The sequence below is a fragment of the Anthonomus grandis genome, chromosome 17 (assembly GCF_022605725.1).
Source record: "Anthonomus grandis grandis chromosome 17, icAntGran1.3, whole genome shotgun sequence".
Classification (NCBI taxonomy): Eukaryota; Metazoa; Arthropoda; class Insecta; order Coleoptera; family Curculionidae; genus Anthonomus; species Anthonomus grandis.
The window spans coordinates 14,714,036-14,727,161 of record NC_065562.1 but is presented as its reverse complement, the minus strand read 5'-3'; the positions used below and the strand labels follow the sequence as shown (position 1 = coordinate 14,727,161).

At 33.8% G+C, this 13,126-nt stretch overlaps 1 protein-coding gene across 6 annotated transcripts in view; it reads left to right on the top strand.

The window, feature by feature from the left end:
* The window catches only part of LOC126746476 (nucleosome-remodeling factor subunit NURF301), a 48,692-nt gene that overhangs the window by 13,735 nt on the left and 21,831 nt on the right, over positions 1–13,126 (top strand). For 3 of the 6 annotated variants that reach the window (XM_050454752.1, XM_050454754.1, XM_050454751.1), the window contains 5 exons: positions 947–1,075; positions 1,825–2,124; positions 5,104–5,627; positions 8,988–9,248; positions 11,527–11,848. In XM_050454752.1, the coding sequence (XP_050310709.1) occupies positions 947–1,075; positions 1,825–2,124; positions 5,104–5,627; positions 8,988–9,248; positions 11,527–11,848 (1,536 nt within the window). The remainder of the gene's footprint in view (positions 1–946; positions 1,076–1,824; positions 2,125–5,103; positions 5,628–8,987; positions 9,249–11,526; positions 11,849–13,126) is intronic. The other 3 variants (XM_050454756.1, XM_050454753.1, XM_050454755.1) reach the window with 3 other exon arrangements.

The following is a 13,126-nucleotide window of genomic DNA, read 5'->3' as shown; positions in this document are numbered from 1 at the left end:
AAGAGCTACATTATATATGCTAGATCGGCCTCAACATATTGAGGAATTAAAAGGGCGCATAAGAGATATAGCAAAAATATATCGCCAGTAACAGTTTGGGACTCTATACAACATTTTTATGGTAGGCTAGGATTTTGTCAAGTAGTTAATGGTGGTCAGTTCTATATTATTTTAATAAATAAAATTAGCATCCTATTAATCTAGAATTTGACGTAAAATTTAAAAATAAAAAAAAAACATTGCGGAGTTGCTATTTAAAAAAATGAATAACTTATTTGTGAGCCACCCTTTATGATATATTCTTGTATTAAAAAATTGGCAAAAAATATAAAAATCGATGGATCCGAGCTTTTTTAACAAATGTACGGGGTTGTAGAGAAAATTGCAATATTCTATTCTTTTGAGATACCCTATATCCACAATATGAAAAATCCACATTATAGAACATCAAGGAATAAGAAAATCATTTCAGTATCTAAGAATTCACATGCGGAACAAGTTGCCAAGTTCTTAACATATCCAATTTATTGCATGTGTTAAGAAGATTCATTACAATTCGCAATTATTTGTATAAGTATGTTTACAATAATTGGCAACCACAACAACTTTATTAACATTCTATTTAATTGTTCTTATTTGTACGTGAAAGCATCTTGATTCTTATATATATTTAAATATTATTCATATACTTTTTTCAATAAATCACTTTATACGATCTTGCAAGCATAAATTGAATTTTATGATTATTAATATATTAATTTTACTATTGTATTTTAGTAGTACTTGCGTGCTTTATAATTCGTTTGTTATCGGTTTCTTATAATAGCTGTTCAGCCCACATTTATAAGTAATCTTATCTAGGAAAAAAAAGAAAATTGTGATTTTATATGTATGCACTGTTAATGTGGTAAACGAATTTGAATTAATGTATATTTCTTTTTAAAAGCAACGTCCGCCTCTTCCGGAACTAGTACTACTACTAGCGCTAGTACGGAAAAATCGTCTAGCGCTACCGCTACGACTAGTACCACTACTAGTTCGACCACTAATTCTTTAAAACCGATTCAACCCAAAGGTAGGATCCAAGTTGAATTTAGATGGTCCTCATACCGTTTCATTTTATTTTCTTTTGAATTTTTCATTTTATTGCATGGTTAGAATGCCATTTTATAGTTATTTATATTTTTTTATTCTGATGTCATATACGTTAAGAGAATTGTCCCTAAAGGCGTATCATCCCAGACAGGTTTGATTGTTGCATATTATTTTAGGCACTGTGGACCGATTTAGTGCAATATTTGGTTAGTTTTGACAAAGTTTTATGGACAAATCGAGTTAAGAGACTTTTGACCCTAATAATCTTTTTTAGTATTAGCTATTCATATTCTGTCAAAAGATTAACAAAAATTTAAATAGTCTGAAAACTCATTTAACAATCAGAGGCAGATTTTCCAAGAGGTTCCAAGTGCTTTCAAACCATTAAACAAGCCAAGGAAGTGTGATCATTAAAAAAGGCAAAGGCAAGAAAGATTGGATTAGAAAACCAACATTGTTCAAGAAGACTGTTAAAGAAACTATACAAATGTGTAAGAAAATGGACAATATGCCGTAACAACTTAAGAAGGCTACACAGAAGGCATCCAGAAGCATAATCCTTTGGAAAGTTTCTTAGACTATTAAGTCGTTACCCATTCAAGTTATTTTGTCACAAATGTACATAAAACTTTTAAGAACAATATAACCGCTTGCAGTGTGTCGATCCACAGTGCAAGAATAACATACCCTAACTGCCCTTTTAACAACCACGATTTCTCTTCCTTCTAGTATCCACCGCGGAAGGAAATCTCAAAGTGGTAAAGAATGTCGTGGTACCGAGCCAGGCGGTGGTTTCGGGCAAAAACACTCTGACATCACTGCTGACCAACAGCAATAAAATCGCCGGGCGCAGGATATTAATGACCAAGGGCCCTGATGGTACCACCAGGGTTCTGACGGGACCAGCTGGTCCCAGTTTACCCAAACAGAACTCGCAACAGCCATCGCAGCAGCAGCAACAGCCAAGTCTCGTCAAGCTGCAGAGTGGCTCGGGTCAACAGGCTGTACAACAACAGGTTGTAACTCAGGGTGAGTCACGCTCGTTTAAGATTGGTCTAGGGCTGTAGAGGGTTGAAGATTTGGTTTTAAAAAACAATGGTTTAATGACACACTGCATTATTAACACATATATTTCCCATACCTTCCCTGCCTATAAAATATTATTTTGGCACTAAACATCCAATGTGATTTCTATTCATTCCTTTTTCCTATTGGAGATCCTTCTCACTTGGAGATAAACTTTTGGAGGTGTTTGAACTAATTTTCTAACTTTATTCCGGGTATTGCAAGTCAACTTGCAGTAAAATAACGACTTCATCTCCTTGAAAAAAAAATGGAATATTTTATCTACTTTGTGTGGAAAAATGCATGTGGCAGTAGAAGGATTAAAAGTCGGATTTCAAAGAAAAGCTCTTTTCAAAATTTGGAAAACGATAACTGCCTGGAACAATTCCATCTTCTTGAAGTACTTTCTCACTTTCACACATTTGTTTCGCCTATGAAAAGAGATAGAGAGATGCGATTGTCGCGACACTGTGCTATTTTTTAATAAAATCAAACATGCACTAATCCAATTTGCCATAGCTACCTTAGGTTTTGTGTTACAGAGTGATATCGAAAAAATAACTCTTCAGTCGTCCCCTGTAACTCTGGTATTGTCAGACCTGTTAAAAAAGGAAAAACCTATATTTGTAGATTTTTTTGCGGAGAAATCACTGGCATATTCAAATTTTATGTTTATCGTTCTTGTTCTTCTGTTTAATTATTTTGTTTTAATTTTTAAATTGTTTATATGGTATTTATAAAATGGTGAGCAAATACTACTTGAATATTCTATGAAAGATCTCACAAGGGAACAGTAAACATTTTTAAAACAACTCAATACTATTAAAGGCAAATCAGCTTTAGCGCTTTATTTGAAAAAAAGCCATTATGAGCTTTTAAAGCTTAAAGTTGGATCAAAAAACAACTCCTAAACCTTCAAAAATGGTCAACTCATTCCAAAAAGTTGTCTAGATAATAAAATTTGTTTAGAATCTCTATTAAAACGCATAATCTTACATTTATCTATGTTTAGTTTTAAATCATTACCGTTGCACCGTTAGTGAAGTTATTTAAGTCAGATTGCATCTTTACACAGTCTCTTACATCGCTAATAACCCTAAAGATTTGTAAATCACGTGCATACAGCAAAAACTTCAGATATGTAATTTATAACGCAAATGAACAGAATTGTAAACATGTGTGTTAAAAAAGTCCCGGACCCCCTTAATAATCTCTTTCAGACTTACTTCAACATTAGGAAGATAACTTTGCATATACAGGAGGCATCACAAAAGTAGCAGAGACCAAAGCTCCCTGTTTTAAAGGGAATGGTATATTTTTTATCCATTTTCTGATTCTACGCAAAATTTTAACTCGGCTTCATGTAACATATGATATACCTAATTACCACAGATAAAAAGATACAATGGCTTAAAAAATTATTATGTAAAATTTATTATTAATAAATTTCACATAATATATTTAAACAATAAACCTATTTAATTAAATGTTGAAAATAGCCTCCTTGAACGGTTTGACAATGTGCCAAATTGTAGTAAAAAGCATTTGGTACGTTTTCTAACATATCGGGAGTTCTCAATTTACATTCGGGTCTAATTCTATCTTAGAATATGTTAATATTTTCCGGTTTTGTCGCAAAAACTTTATTTTTTAAAATGCCACCAAAGAAATTAGTCTAGAGGTGTAAGATCTGAGCTTCTTGCTGGTAAAAACGTGTAAAAAGTAACTAGTAACATTTTTATTGATAAAGTACTTTTTTAAACTATCCTATCTTTTAAGCTAGTGGAGTAAGGTATGGCAAAGTATGTTACATTAAGTTGTGTTAAAATTTTGTGTCGAATCGGAAAATGCATAAAAAGATGACCATTCCCTTTAAAAAAGGTAATTTTGGTCTCTACTACTGTTGTGATGCCTCCTGAATATGCAAAGTTATCTTCTTAATGTAGTCCTAAAAGAGATCTATAACTCTTATTTGGGACACTTTTCCATGAAAGGTTCACGAATTATTAAGGGGGTTCGGGACTTACAACTTAACGGACTCTTAACACACGGTATGTCCGTCCTGCGGAACTCCAGACTGTACAAAGGAAGTCTGCCTGAAAGGCAGTTCTTTATTTTTACCGGCTGAAGTCGTTCTCTCAGATTTCCCTCTGTATATCACTTTGTATGTTTTTGTATGTTGAGAAACTGTTCTTTTGTTCTCTCCCTTCTTCTATCAGTAATAGAGTTTCTTCTGTTATCCATGATTAATGTTTCGCTCCATCATTCTTCAGGTATACCTATATTTGTTCTTCCGTGTTTAGTAGCCTTCAGTTCACGATCAGTATCCTCCGCAATCAGTCTGTATTATCGTTGATGTTTTTTTTTAACTTGGTTTCATATTTAAAGTAATAAATGTCAAGTTTTCCACGAAAAACTGCGTCCAAAAATTAAAGACTGATTTCAACTGCCTGGAAAAACAACATATTTTTTCTGGTTTGTGTGGAAAAATGCCTTTCAGGGCTTGAAAAAATTTTTTTTTCTTCCAGGCAGTCAAACTCACATTTTAAGTAGTAAAAGTCGAATTTTCAACGAAAAACTGCTTCTAAAAGTTGAAAAACGACTTCAGCTGCCTGGAAAAATAAGCCGAATATTTTATCTGCTTTTTGTGTACAAATGACTTCCAGTGTCTCGTAAAAATAGTTTTTTTCTTCCAGGCAGTGAACTCACATAAAGTAACAAAAGTCGAATTTTCAACGAAAAACTGGTCCCAAAAGTTAAAAAACGACTTTAGCTGCCTGGAAAAACCAAAAAAATCATTCTTTTTCCATTTATTCCTGTTCATATTGAAGATTCTCCTAATACACCTCAAATCCTTAAAAAAAAAACCATAAAAAACCGAGACTTTATTTATTAACCTCCACCTTAACACAAACAATTTATAAACATTCTTGCTTTACGCAGTAGCAACACCCGCGGCAACACCAACCTTAACACCGTCGAAAGACCCACAAAAGGTCCAAATAATGCGCACCCCCGACGGTCGTATCACCGTCAAAGGTCTGATGCCCGGGCAGCAGTTGGTCCAATTTCCCGACGGTAAGCTGCAGGTGCTTACCACCACGCAAACGGTTGCCGCAGCCGCTCCTGCCACCACACAACCAAAACAACCGGTCGTCGCAGCCACATCGAGCACCCCCGTTAAACATCAGATTATTAAACCGGCGGTTTCCGCTTCTTCTGCAGTTACGCCCGCCGGTAAGGTGCAGCTGAGGCCGTTGAACACGCAGCAACAGCAGCAGCAACAGCAACCGGGCCAGCAGCAGATTCTTCTGAGTCCGAAGGGGCAGCAAGTGTTCAAGCAGCAGGGACAGCCGACTTTGCAGAAGATCGTGCAGGGCCAAGTGGCCGTTGGGGGACACCAGGTGGTGCAGCAGCAGGTCGTCGTCGGATCGAATCAAGTGATTTCGACGCAGGGTGGACAACAAGTAAGTTTTACATGGCAGTTTAAATTAGGGGTGGTAAGATCAGTTCCTTTTTGGGATCAGGTGCACCTGCTCCAGTTCCGGCTATGAACCTAGCTCCGATAATAGAGATAGGGACTAGATAAAGTGCAGGTGCACCGGGCTGAACCAAGATTCGAACTATGCTTTTTATTTTTGTGACCCTCTCCTATTTACTGTTCTCACCTTTTAGTGTTATAGTTAAAATTAATAAAAATAAAAGATTTTTAAATAATATTCACGTGAGTTAGGTATTATTATTATTAAAAAAAATTTTACATTCTATGTTTAATTATAATTAATCATCTGGTTAGGTAGGTATATGTATGAATTTATGAAAGCAAATAGCAAATAGTTCAAATCAAATACCCCTTTTAAGAATTCAAATGAATATTATTACTATGATATTATGTACTTATACTTATTATACTATAATAACTTATATATTTCTGCTTGGCTTTGATATTGATATCCCGAGAGGATCAAACCATTGAAATTGTAAGTTTGGCTGTTTCGCTGTTCGACAATCTGCGGTTAGATGGCGGCAACTGCACTGTTCTAGAGTAGATATTATTCTATTTCTCGTAATTTAACTCCTTTCATTCTTTAAAAAAACTAAAGTATTTAAATTTAATTTTTACAAATTGTCAAGTCCAAACCGCCATCATTATAAAATTCTCTAACGTAATATGCTCGGTCCGAGTCCGACTAAATCTTAGCTTTAGCTCCTGTTGAGAGTTGGGATCTGGCCTGTAAGTGCACGCCGGATTCGTTTCGAACCGGTTCAAGATCTGACGTTACACTAACAAATCGGTAGTGCACCTACACCTGGGTATTATAGGTTTTGGGATCAGGTGCACCGCTCCAAAATGGCGAACTAGGTCCAAAAGAGCAGGTGCAGGTCTTTTATACCATCACTAGTTTAAATAGTCCGTATGGTTTCGTTGGGGATAGTAGTACTCTTGCAACAACATAGCCAATGTACAAGAATATAATAAAATACATAATAATAATAGCAATAAGGGACATAGAATATTACAGTAATCAATAATATGGAAATGAACAAAATTACAACAAAAAATACAAAAACGTAAAGTAAAAAAACGTTTACTTCCTTAACTTTTAATTTAAATGAATTAACAGAGTTATCTTTGCACTTTTCTTAGACATCTTTCCTAAAGACTAGCAGGGTTGCACCAGTTTCAAAGGTGACAAATGCAAATCATATGTCTAGACCTATAACTGTTTAGATTTAAAAGTTTAGACCAATAAATCGTCGACTTATTGCCAAAACCAGAGTATCCCAGTAACATTTTACGTTAAATGTGCACTTATTCTGTTTTAGCGGTATAGTTTCGAACAAAATGAATAATTACCAAAACAACCCTACATCATTTACTACCTTTCTATTGTCCAACGCGTATCTGATTTATGCAGTAAATTATTTACGAAAATGCACTAAACGCACAAATGTACTTATCTTATTTTGGCGGTAAACCGACGAAATGCTGTACCATGTATAGAAAAATTTTTGGAAAAAGCAATTTTCATCCAATTACTTGATTATTTTAATACCCACAAATTATTTTTAGGAAATTAATCAGGATTTAGAAAGGTCACTCCTGTGAAACTGTCGTACAATTAACAATTAATAAATTGAAAAAAAAAATAGATAAAGGGAACTTTATTATTGCGATATTTTTTTATTTTTAAAGGGCATTTCAAACAATAGACCGTTAAATATTGTTAAAAAAATAAATTTTTATCGTATAATTGCTAGAGCATTTCATTGGTTTATTGAATACCTTATGGGAGAAAGGTTACAATATACAAGATTGGGAAATAATGACTCAACAAAATAGCTTATTTTGGGAGCTTTATTGCTTATAATTTACATTAACGGCATGAGTTTTATTAAAGGAATAGAATTTCCTATTTTAAATCATTTTGAATAAAAAAATAAGTAAAAAATATTATTGTGACAGTTAGGCGGCTGAAATGGGTCGTGGCCTCCTTATTATTACATGTTTAAGGTGAAATAATGATTTACAACTTCCAATTTGATGAATTAATACAAACTGAATTTCAAAATATAAAAATAAAAAGTAAAAGGGAAAACAACACAGAGAGGATGATTATTTTCAACTTAAATGACGACAGTGAGAGTGAAACTGAAATATAGAAACTCAACATTAATTTTTATTGTAAATGTAGTTATGTAAATTACAACTCTATACAGGGTGTTACAAAATTGGGTGCAAATATTTTAAGAGTGTATTGTTGGAGTCAAAATAAGACTTTTTTTCCCATAAACATGTGTCCTAAAATGCATTAAATCTTTTGAAAATTTGTCTTAGTCTCAGTTTTTTTGGGTTCTCTTGACATTTTTCGTCCCAAAAATGGTCAAAACTCAAATTCATGAGAGCTTTTACGCTTATGATGGCCTATATCTTATGTTACTGAAAAGTATTTTGAAAATCTGGGACAAATCTGGACATCGTCTAGTTAGCCATAAAAAAATCTAAAATTATCAAACAAAAATTAGCAGTCACAGCCTACTTCATTTTTTTCTAATTTGATCGGGTTTAATAATGCTCCCCTTTCGTTTATCAGCGATTTTCTGGAAAACCGTTAATTGTATCGAAAAAATGCAAAAAACAAAAACTTAAGATTTTTTTTCATGGCAACAAAATGATGTTGCTAGGTTTTTAAATTTATTATTGCAAACAGATAGGGGCCATCAGAAGAGTAGGCCCACCTTATGAATCTTCCCCTAAAATTGGGGGAATATTATTTTTGTCGCAGAAAATTAAAAGACCACTCAAAAAACAGGGACTAGAAAATTTTCAGGATATTTGACGCATAACTGTAGTCACGGTTCCGAATAATCGATTTTCTTCAAGCAATTTACGCGGGCTGTAGCTCTGAGAAAATGCATCTTAGGACACGTGTTTATAGGAAAAAAAGGCTTATTTTGACTTTAACAATAAGCTCTTAAAATATTTGCACCAAATTTTGTAACACTCTGTATATATGTAATTTGTATTGTACTGTATAAATTTATGTGTTAAAATCTGTAAGTAGTTTTGTATATAATGGTATGTTATATAATTTTATTTTATAAAAATAAACTTTAGACTTTATCTCTACAGATAAACATTTTCACATTTTTTTTTTCAATTTAAAATAGTTCCACCACATTTATTTTATTACCAACTACAAGACAAGTTTGTTCCTGCCACCATCTTGTCCAAAGCTGATCTTATCAGTACTGAATATTAATGACTTTCATGATGTCGTATGCTTATACTATTCTCCAATAAATCACACTTAATTCTGCCTCAGGTAATAACGAACCAAATAGTGGTGAACAATCCGAACTTAGCGCAACAATTGGCGACTGGGAAGGTGCAGGTGGCAACGGTCAACGGGCAGCAAGTACTGATACGTCCCACGGGTAATAATCAGGCGCAAGTGATTGCGCAACTTACCCCGGGCAGCATCACGCAGGGCATCCAAGGGAACCAGGTGGTGCACTCAGTGGCCGCCCCGCCGCTCAGAAATGTCGCTCCGGCCGTACAGCAACGCGAGAATCCTGCACCCCAGGTGAGATAAAAAAAATTAATTTTTCAAAAAAGATATCGTGCATCTTTGCCTTATTCTTTAGGCAGTTTTGTGAGTAATAACATTTTACAATAATTTTTATAACCATATATTCATATTCAAATCAATTTAAATTCAGATGTTCATTGGTAAGAAATGCAAAGCATTTTTACAAGTCGAAAGTTAAAATTGGATACTGCACTAATAATATACTAGTGCAAACATTTGGAAGGATCAGTACACCCTGGCTCATAAATTAACAAAATGTGTCTTTAACAAACAAAAAAATCTTATTACTACATTTATACGTTTTAGCCTAGGTGTACAGAAAAACACCTGTTTGGGTTAATATTTTAAAGTAAAGACCTAAACTCTAAAATAATAAAAAAAAACAAAAAAAAATCTGTTTTATCATTTACACAACTGTTGTGTAACATATGTTTTTACATATGTATAAAATCAGAAAAATATGGCAAAATTTACGATTGTGAAAATACTTATTACATTTTTTGCTAAATTTCGATTTATTTTTTATTTCCTTATAATAATATAAATACTTGATCCGTTGGGAAAGGTCTTGGTTTTTTAATACAAATCGTATTTAAGATATATTTATGTGCAATATTTAGTTTGTGTAAAGCATTGGTACACAATTCTTTCCATATTAAAATACTGCATCTTAGGATTGACTGAATTAATGACTCATAGATTATAATATATAGGTTTCTTTAAATTTAGGAAACTTCCCACTATATAAAATTTATAATCAATTTTTTAAATCTGTTCCCTAGATAATCGGCATGTACATTTAAGATTTTGGTCCCCATATATTCCCAGATACTTTGTGTGTGCTGTTTTCTTGATCTGTTTATATCTATTCATAGAGAATTGTAAAAAGTTGGCTCTATTTGCTGCGTTAAGTTAAAACACAATATGCAATGGTTCTTTTATAATTTAGGCTTAATTTAAATTTTTTCTGCCACTTTTTCACTTGATTAAGGCTCTCTATGGCATATTAATTGGTTTGGTCCTAGTCTGTGCCATTAAAAACTAATGCTGTATCGCCTCTATAGTAAATAATGACCCTATTATTTATTTTTGCTTTAAGTAGAGAGTTTAAATAAATTATAAACAGAACAAGGCCCAGTACTGCGCCTTATGGGACTCCTATTTGTATTTCTTCTTTCTTACTTAAAATATTAGTTATTTTCACAACTTCATAGTGTCACCTTCACAAGTTCCTCTCACCTCATAATGTTCTAAAACTTCAAAAAATTTATTATATGAGACAGTATCAAATGCTTTAGCGAGATCTATGAAAATACTAGGGCACTTTCTGCTGTGGTTAAGATGTGATTTAAAGTAAGTTTGTGTAATACATCTGATGTACTACAATCCGGTAAGAACCTAAAACTACTTAAGCTAATCGGACGGTAATTACTTATGACATTTTTGATTTCTGATTTTTTAACGACGATTTTTTAACATAGGTCATTTGAGGTGAGAACATTATGGTCGGGTGTAAGTACGGTCTTTAAAGAGGCACAAGATGATAAACTCTGAATGAGATAAATTGGTTTTGACAACTTTTTACTTATTTCCGGGACATGTTGGTCTCAAATCAAGGAAATAGCAAAGTTAGGAAACAGACACTCTGTTGTCAATTGGCACGATAAGAAATTCAGGTCTCACACCCTGTATAAAAGTACATCATCGATTTTTCTCCGAGACCAAACGAAACAGTATAATTGAAAAGTACACACAAAGTCACGGGTTCAAACATATAAAATATAGCTACGCGTGTTTTGCTCTTAAGAGAACATCATCTGGCTTTAGAGATGAAAGGTTTAAAATTAGTCATACAGTACGCTTTTATGTCATAAAAAAAAAATCTGAGAAATCAAAGCGTTTTGTGGAAAATGGAAATTTGCGATTTTTACCATTTTGATAAATTTCAAATTTTGGATAACTTTGTTGCTGTTAAATATAGAGAGTTTAATCAAAGACTGAAATGTACATTGAGTCCTGCAGTAGATTTTATGCATTGACAAAAAATTATAAGAAATCCAAGGTTTTTGAGAAAAATGGAGCTTTGTCATTTTTACTATTTTTATGTCTCAGATTAATTACAAAATCTTGGACACCTTTTTTTCTGTTATATAAAAGGAAAACATACTTTAGACCTGCAATCACACAATTCATAGTAAAATTAAGATAACAAAAAAATTAAAAAATCCACGATAAATTAATTTAATTGATCCGATTTATCTACACTCCGCAGCCGGTCCAACCGCGTCCCACGCCCTCTCAACCGGTTCAGCAGCAGACAACGACACCTACCGCGACCCCACAGAAACAAATCGCGATAGCTCAAACACCCCAGCAGCAGCAGCAACAACAATCGGACAATCAGATCGACAAGGTGACGATGGAGCACCTGTTGCAAGGGCAACCGCCCGGTACGGTGATAAAATGCGTGACCGCGCAGGTGATTCAGACGCAACAGGGCCCCCGGATCGTGTTGCAAGGCCTGCAGGGGGCCGACTTTACGCCGCAGCAGCTCGCGGCCGTTCAGCAGCAGGTTAAACAGCAGTTGCTGAAGGGTGAGTCTAGTTTAAATTAGGGTGTTACAAAATTCGGTGCAAATATTTTAAAAGCGTATTGGTGGAGTTAAAATAAGACTTTTTTTTCCTATAAACATGTATCCTAAAATGTCTTCTTTCCGAGCTACAGCCCGTGCAAATTGCTTGAAGAGAATCGATTATTTGGAACCGTAACTACAATTATGCGTCAATTCTTCCAAAAATGTATGTGTCCCCGTTTTTTGAGTGCTCTTTTCATTTTGCGTCTCAAAAATGGTGTAAATCCAATTTTAGGGGAGGATTCAGGGAAGTTTACCCTTCTGATGGCCCTTATCTTATCTTTCCTATAAGAAATTTAAAAATCTAACAACACCATCTAGTTCACCATGAAAAAATCAAAAATTTTTGTCTCTTGCTTTTTTTCGATATAATTAAGCGTTTTAGATTCGATTTTCCTAATTTCTTGTTAAAAACATAAGATATGGGCTATCATAAGGGTAATCCCCCCTGAATTCTTCCCTAAAATTAGGCTTACACCATTTTTGGGTCGGAAAATGTCAAGAGAACCCAAAGCAATGCGGACCTGCAAATTTTCAAAGGGTTTGACGTATAACTGTAGTCAGTGTTCAAATAATTGATTTTCTTTAAGCAATTTGCACAGGCTGTAACTCGGAAGGAAGGCGTTGTAATCATCTAATTCCCAAAATATTTAAATATGTATGTCCAATTCTTTTCCACCTAGGTGCTCTCATCTGCACTTTTTCTTATAATTATAGGATGGTCCTATTTGTCCGCTACTTACTTTGATTCCTTTATGATTTTTGTCATTATGACCCAAATTCCTTCTTATTTTAGTTTTTTTATTTTTTCCTTCATTCTGTCCTTGGTTTTTTTCCATCTGAAAGGCATTGGTTTTTATGGAGTGGGTAGGAGATCAATTGCAAAAGTGCATTAGTTTTGTTTTGTAATTGAAAATAAATAGACTTTTTTCAGCAAAGAAGAAAGAGAAAACGACAAAGTAATTTTAAGTCAAAAATAGGATATGCCATTTTTTAATTTTGTTGCTTTATATATTTAGAGCGTATTTGAATATTATTATAGAACTATATTCGTGTGACACCATTATAAAACAAAAACATGTGAACTTCTTTTTGTAACCAAACACAATAAAATAATAAGCGACAAAGAAGCCAAAAAGGGGACAAGCCAGGTTCCCTTTTCCTCACTTAATAAATTCTGCAAGAAATCACTTTTTACATATTCCTTGACTTTAACACAATCATAATCCATAAAACCATT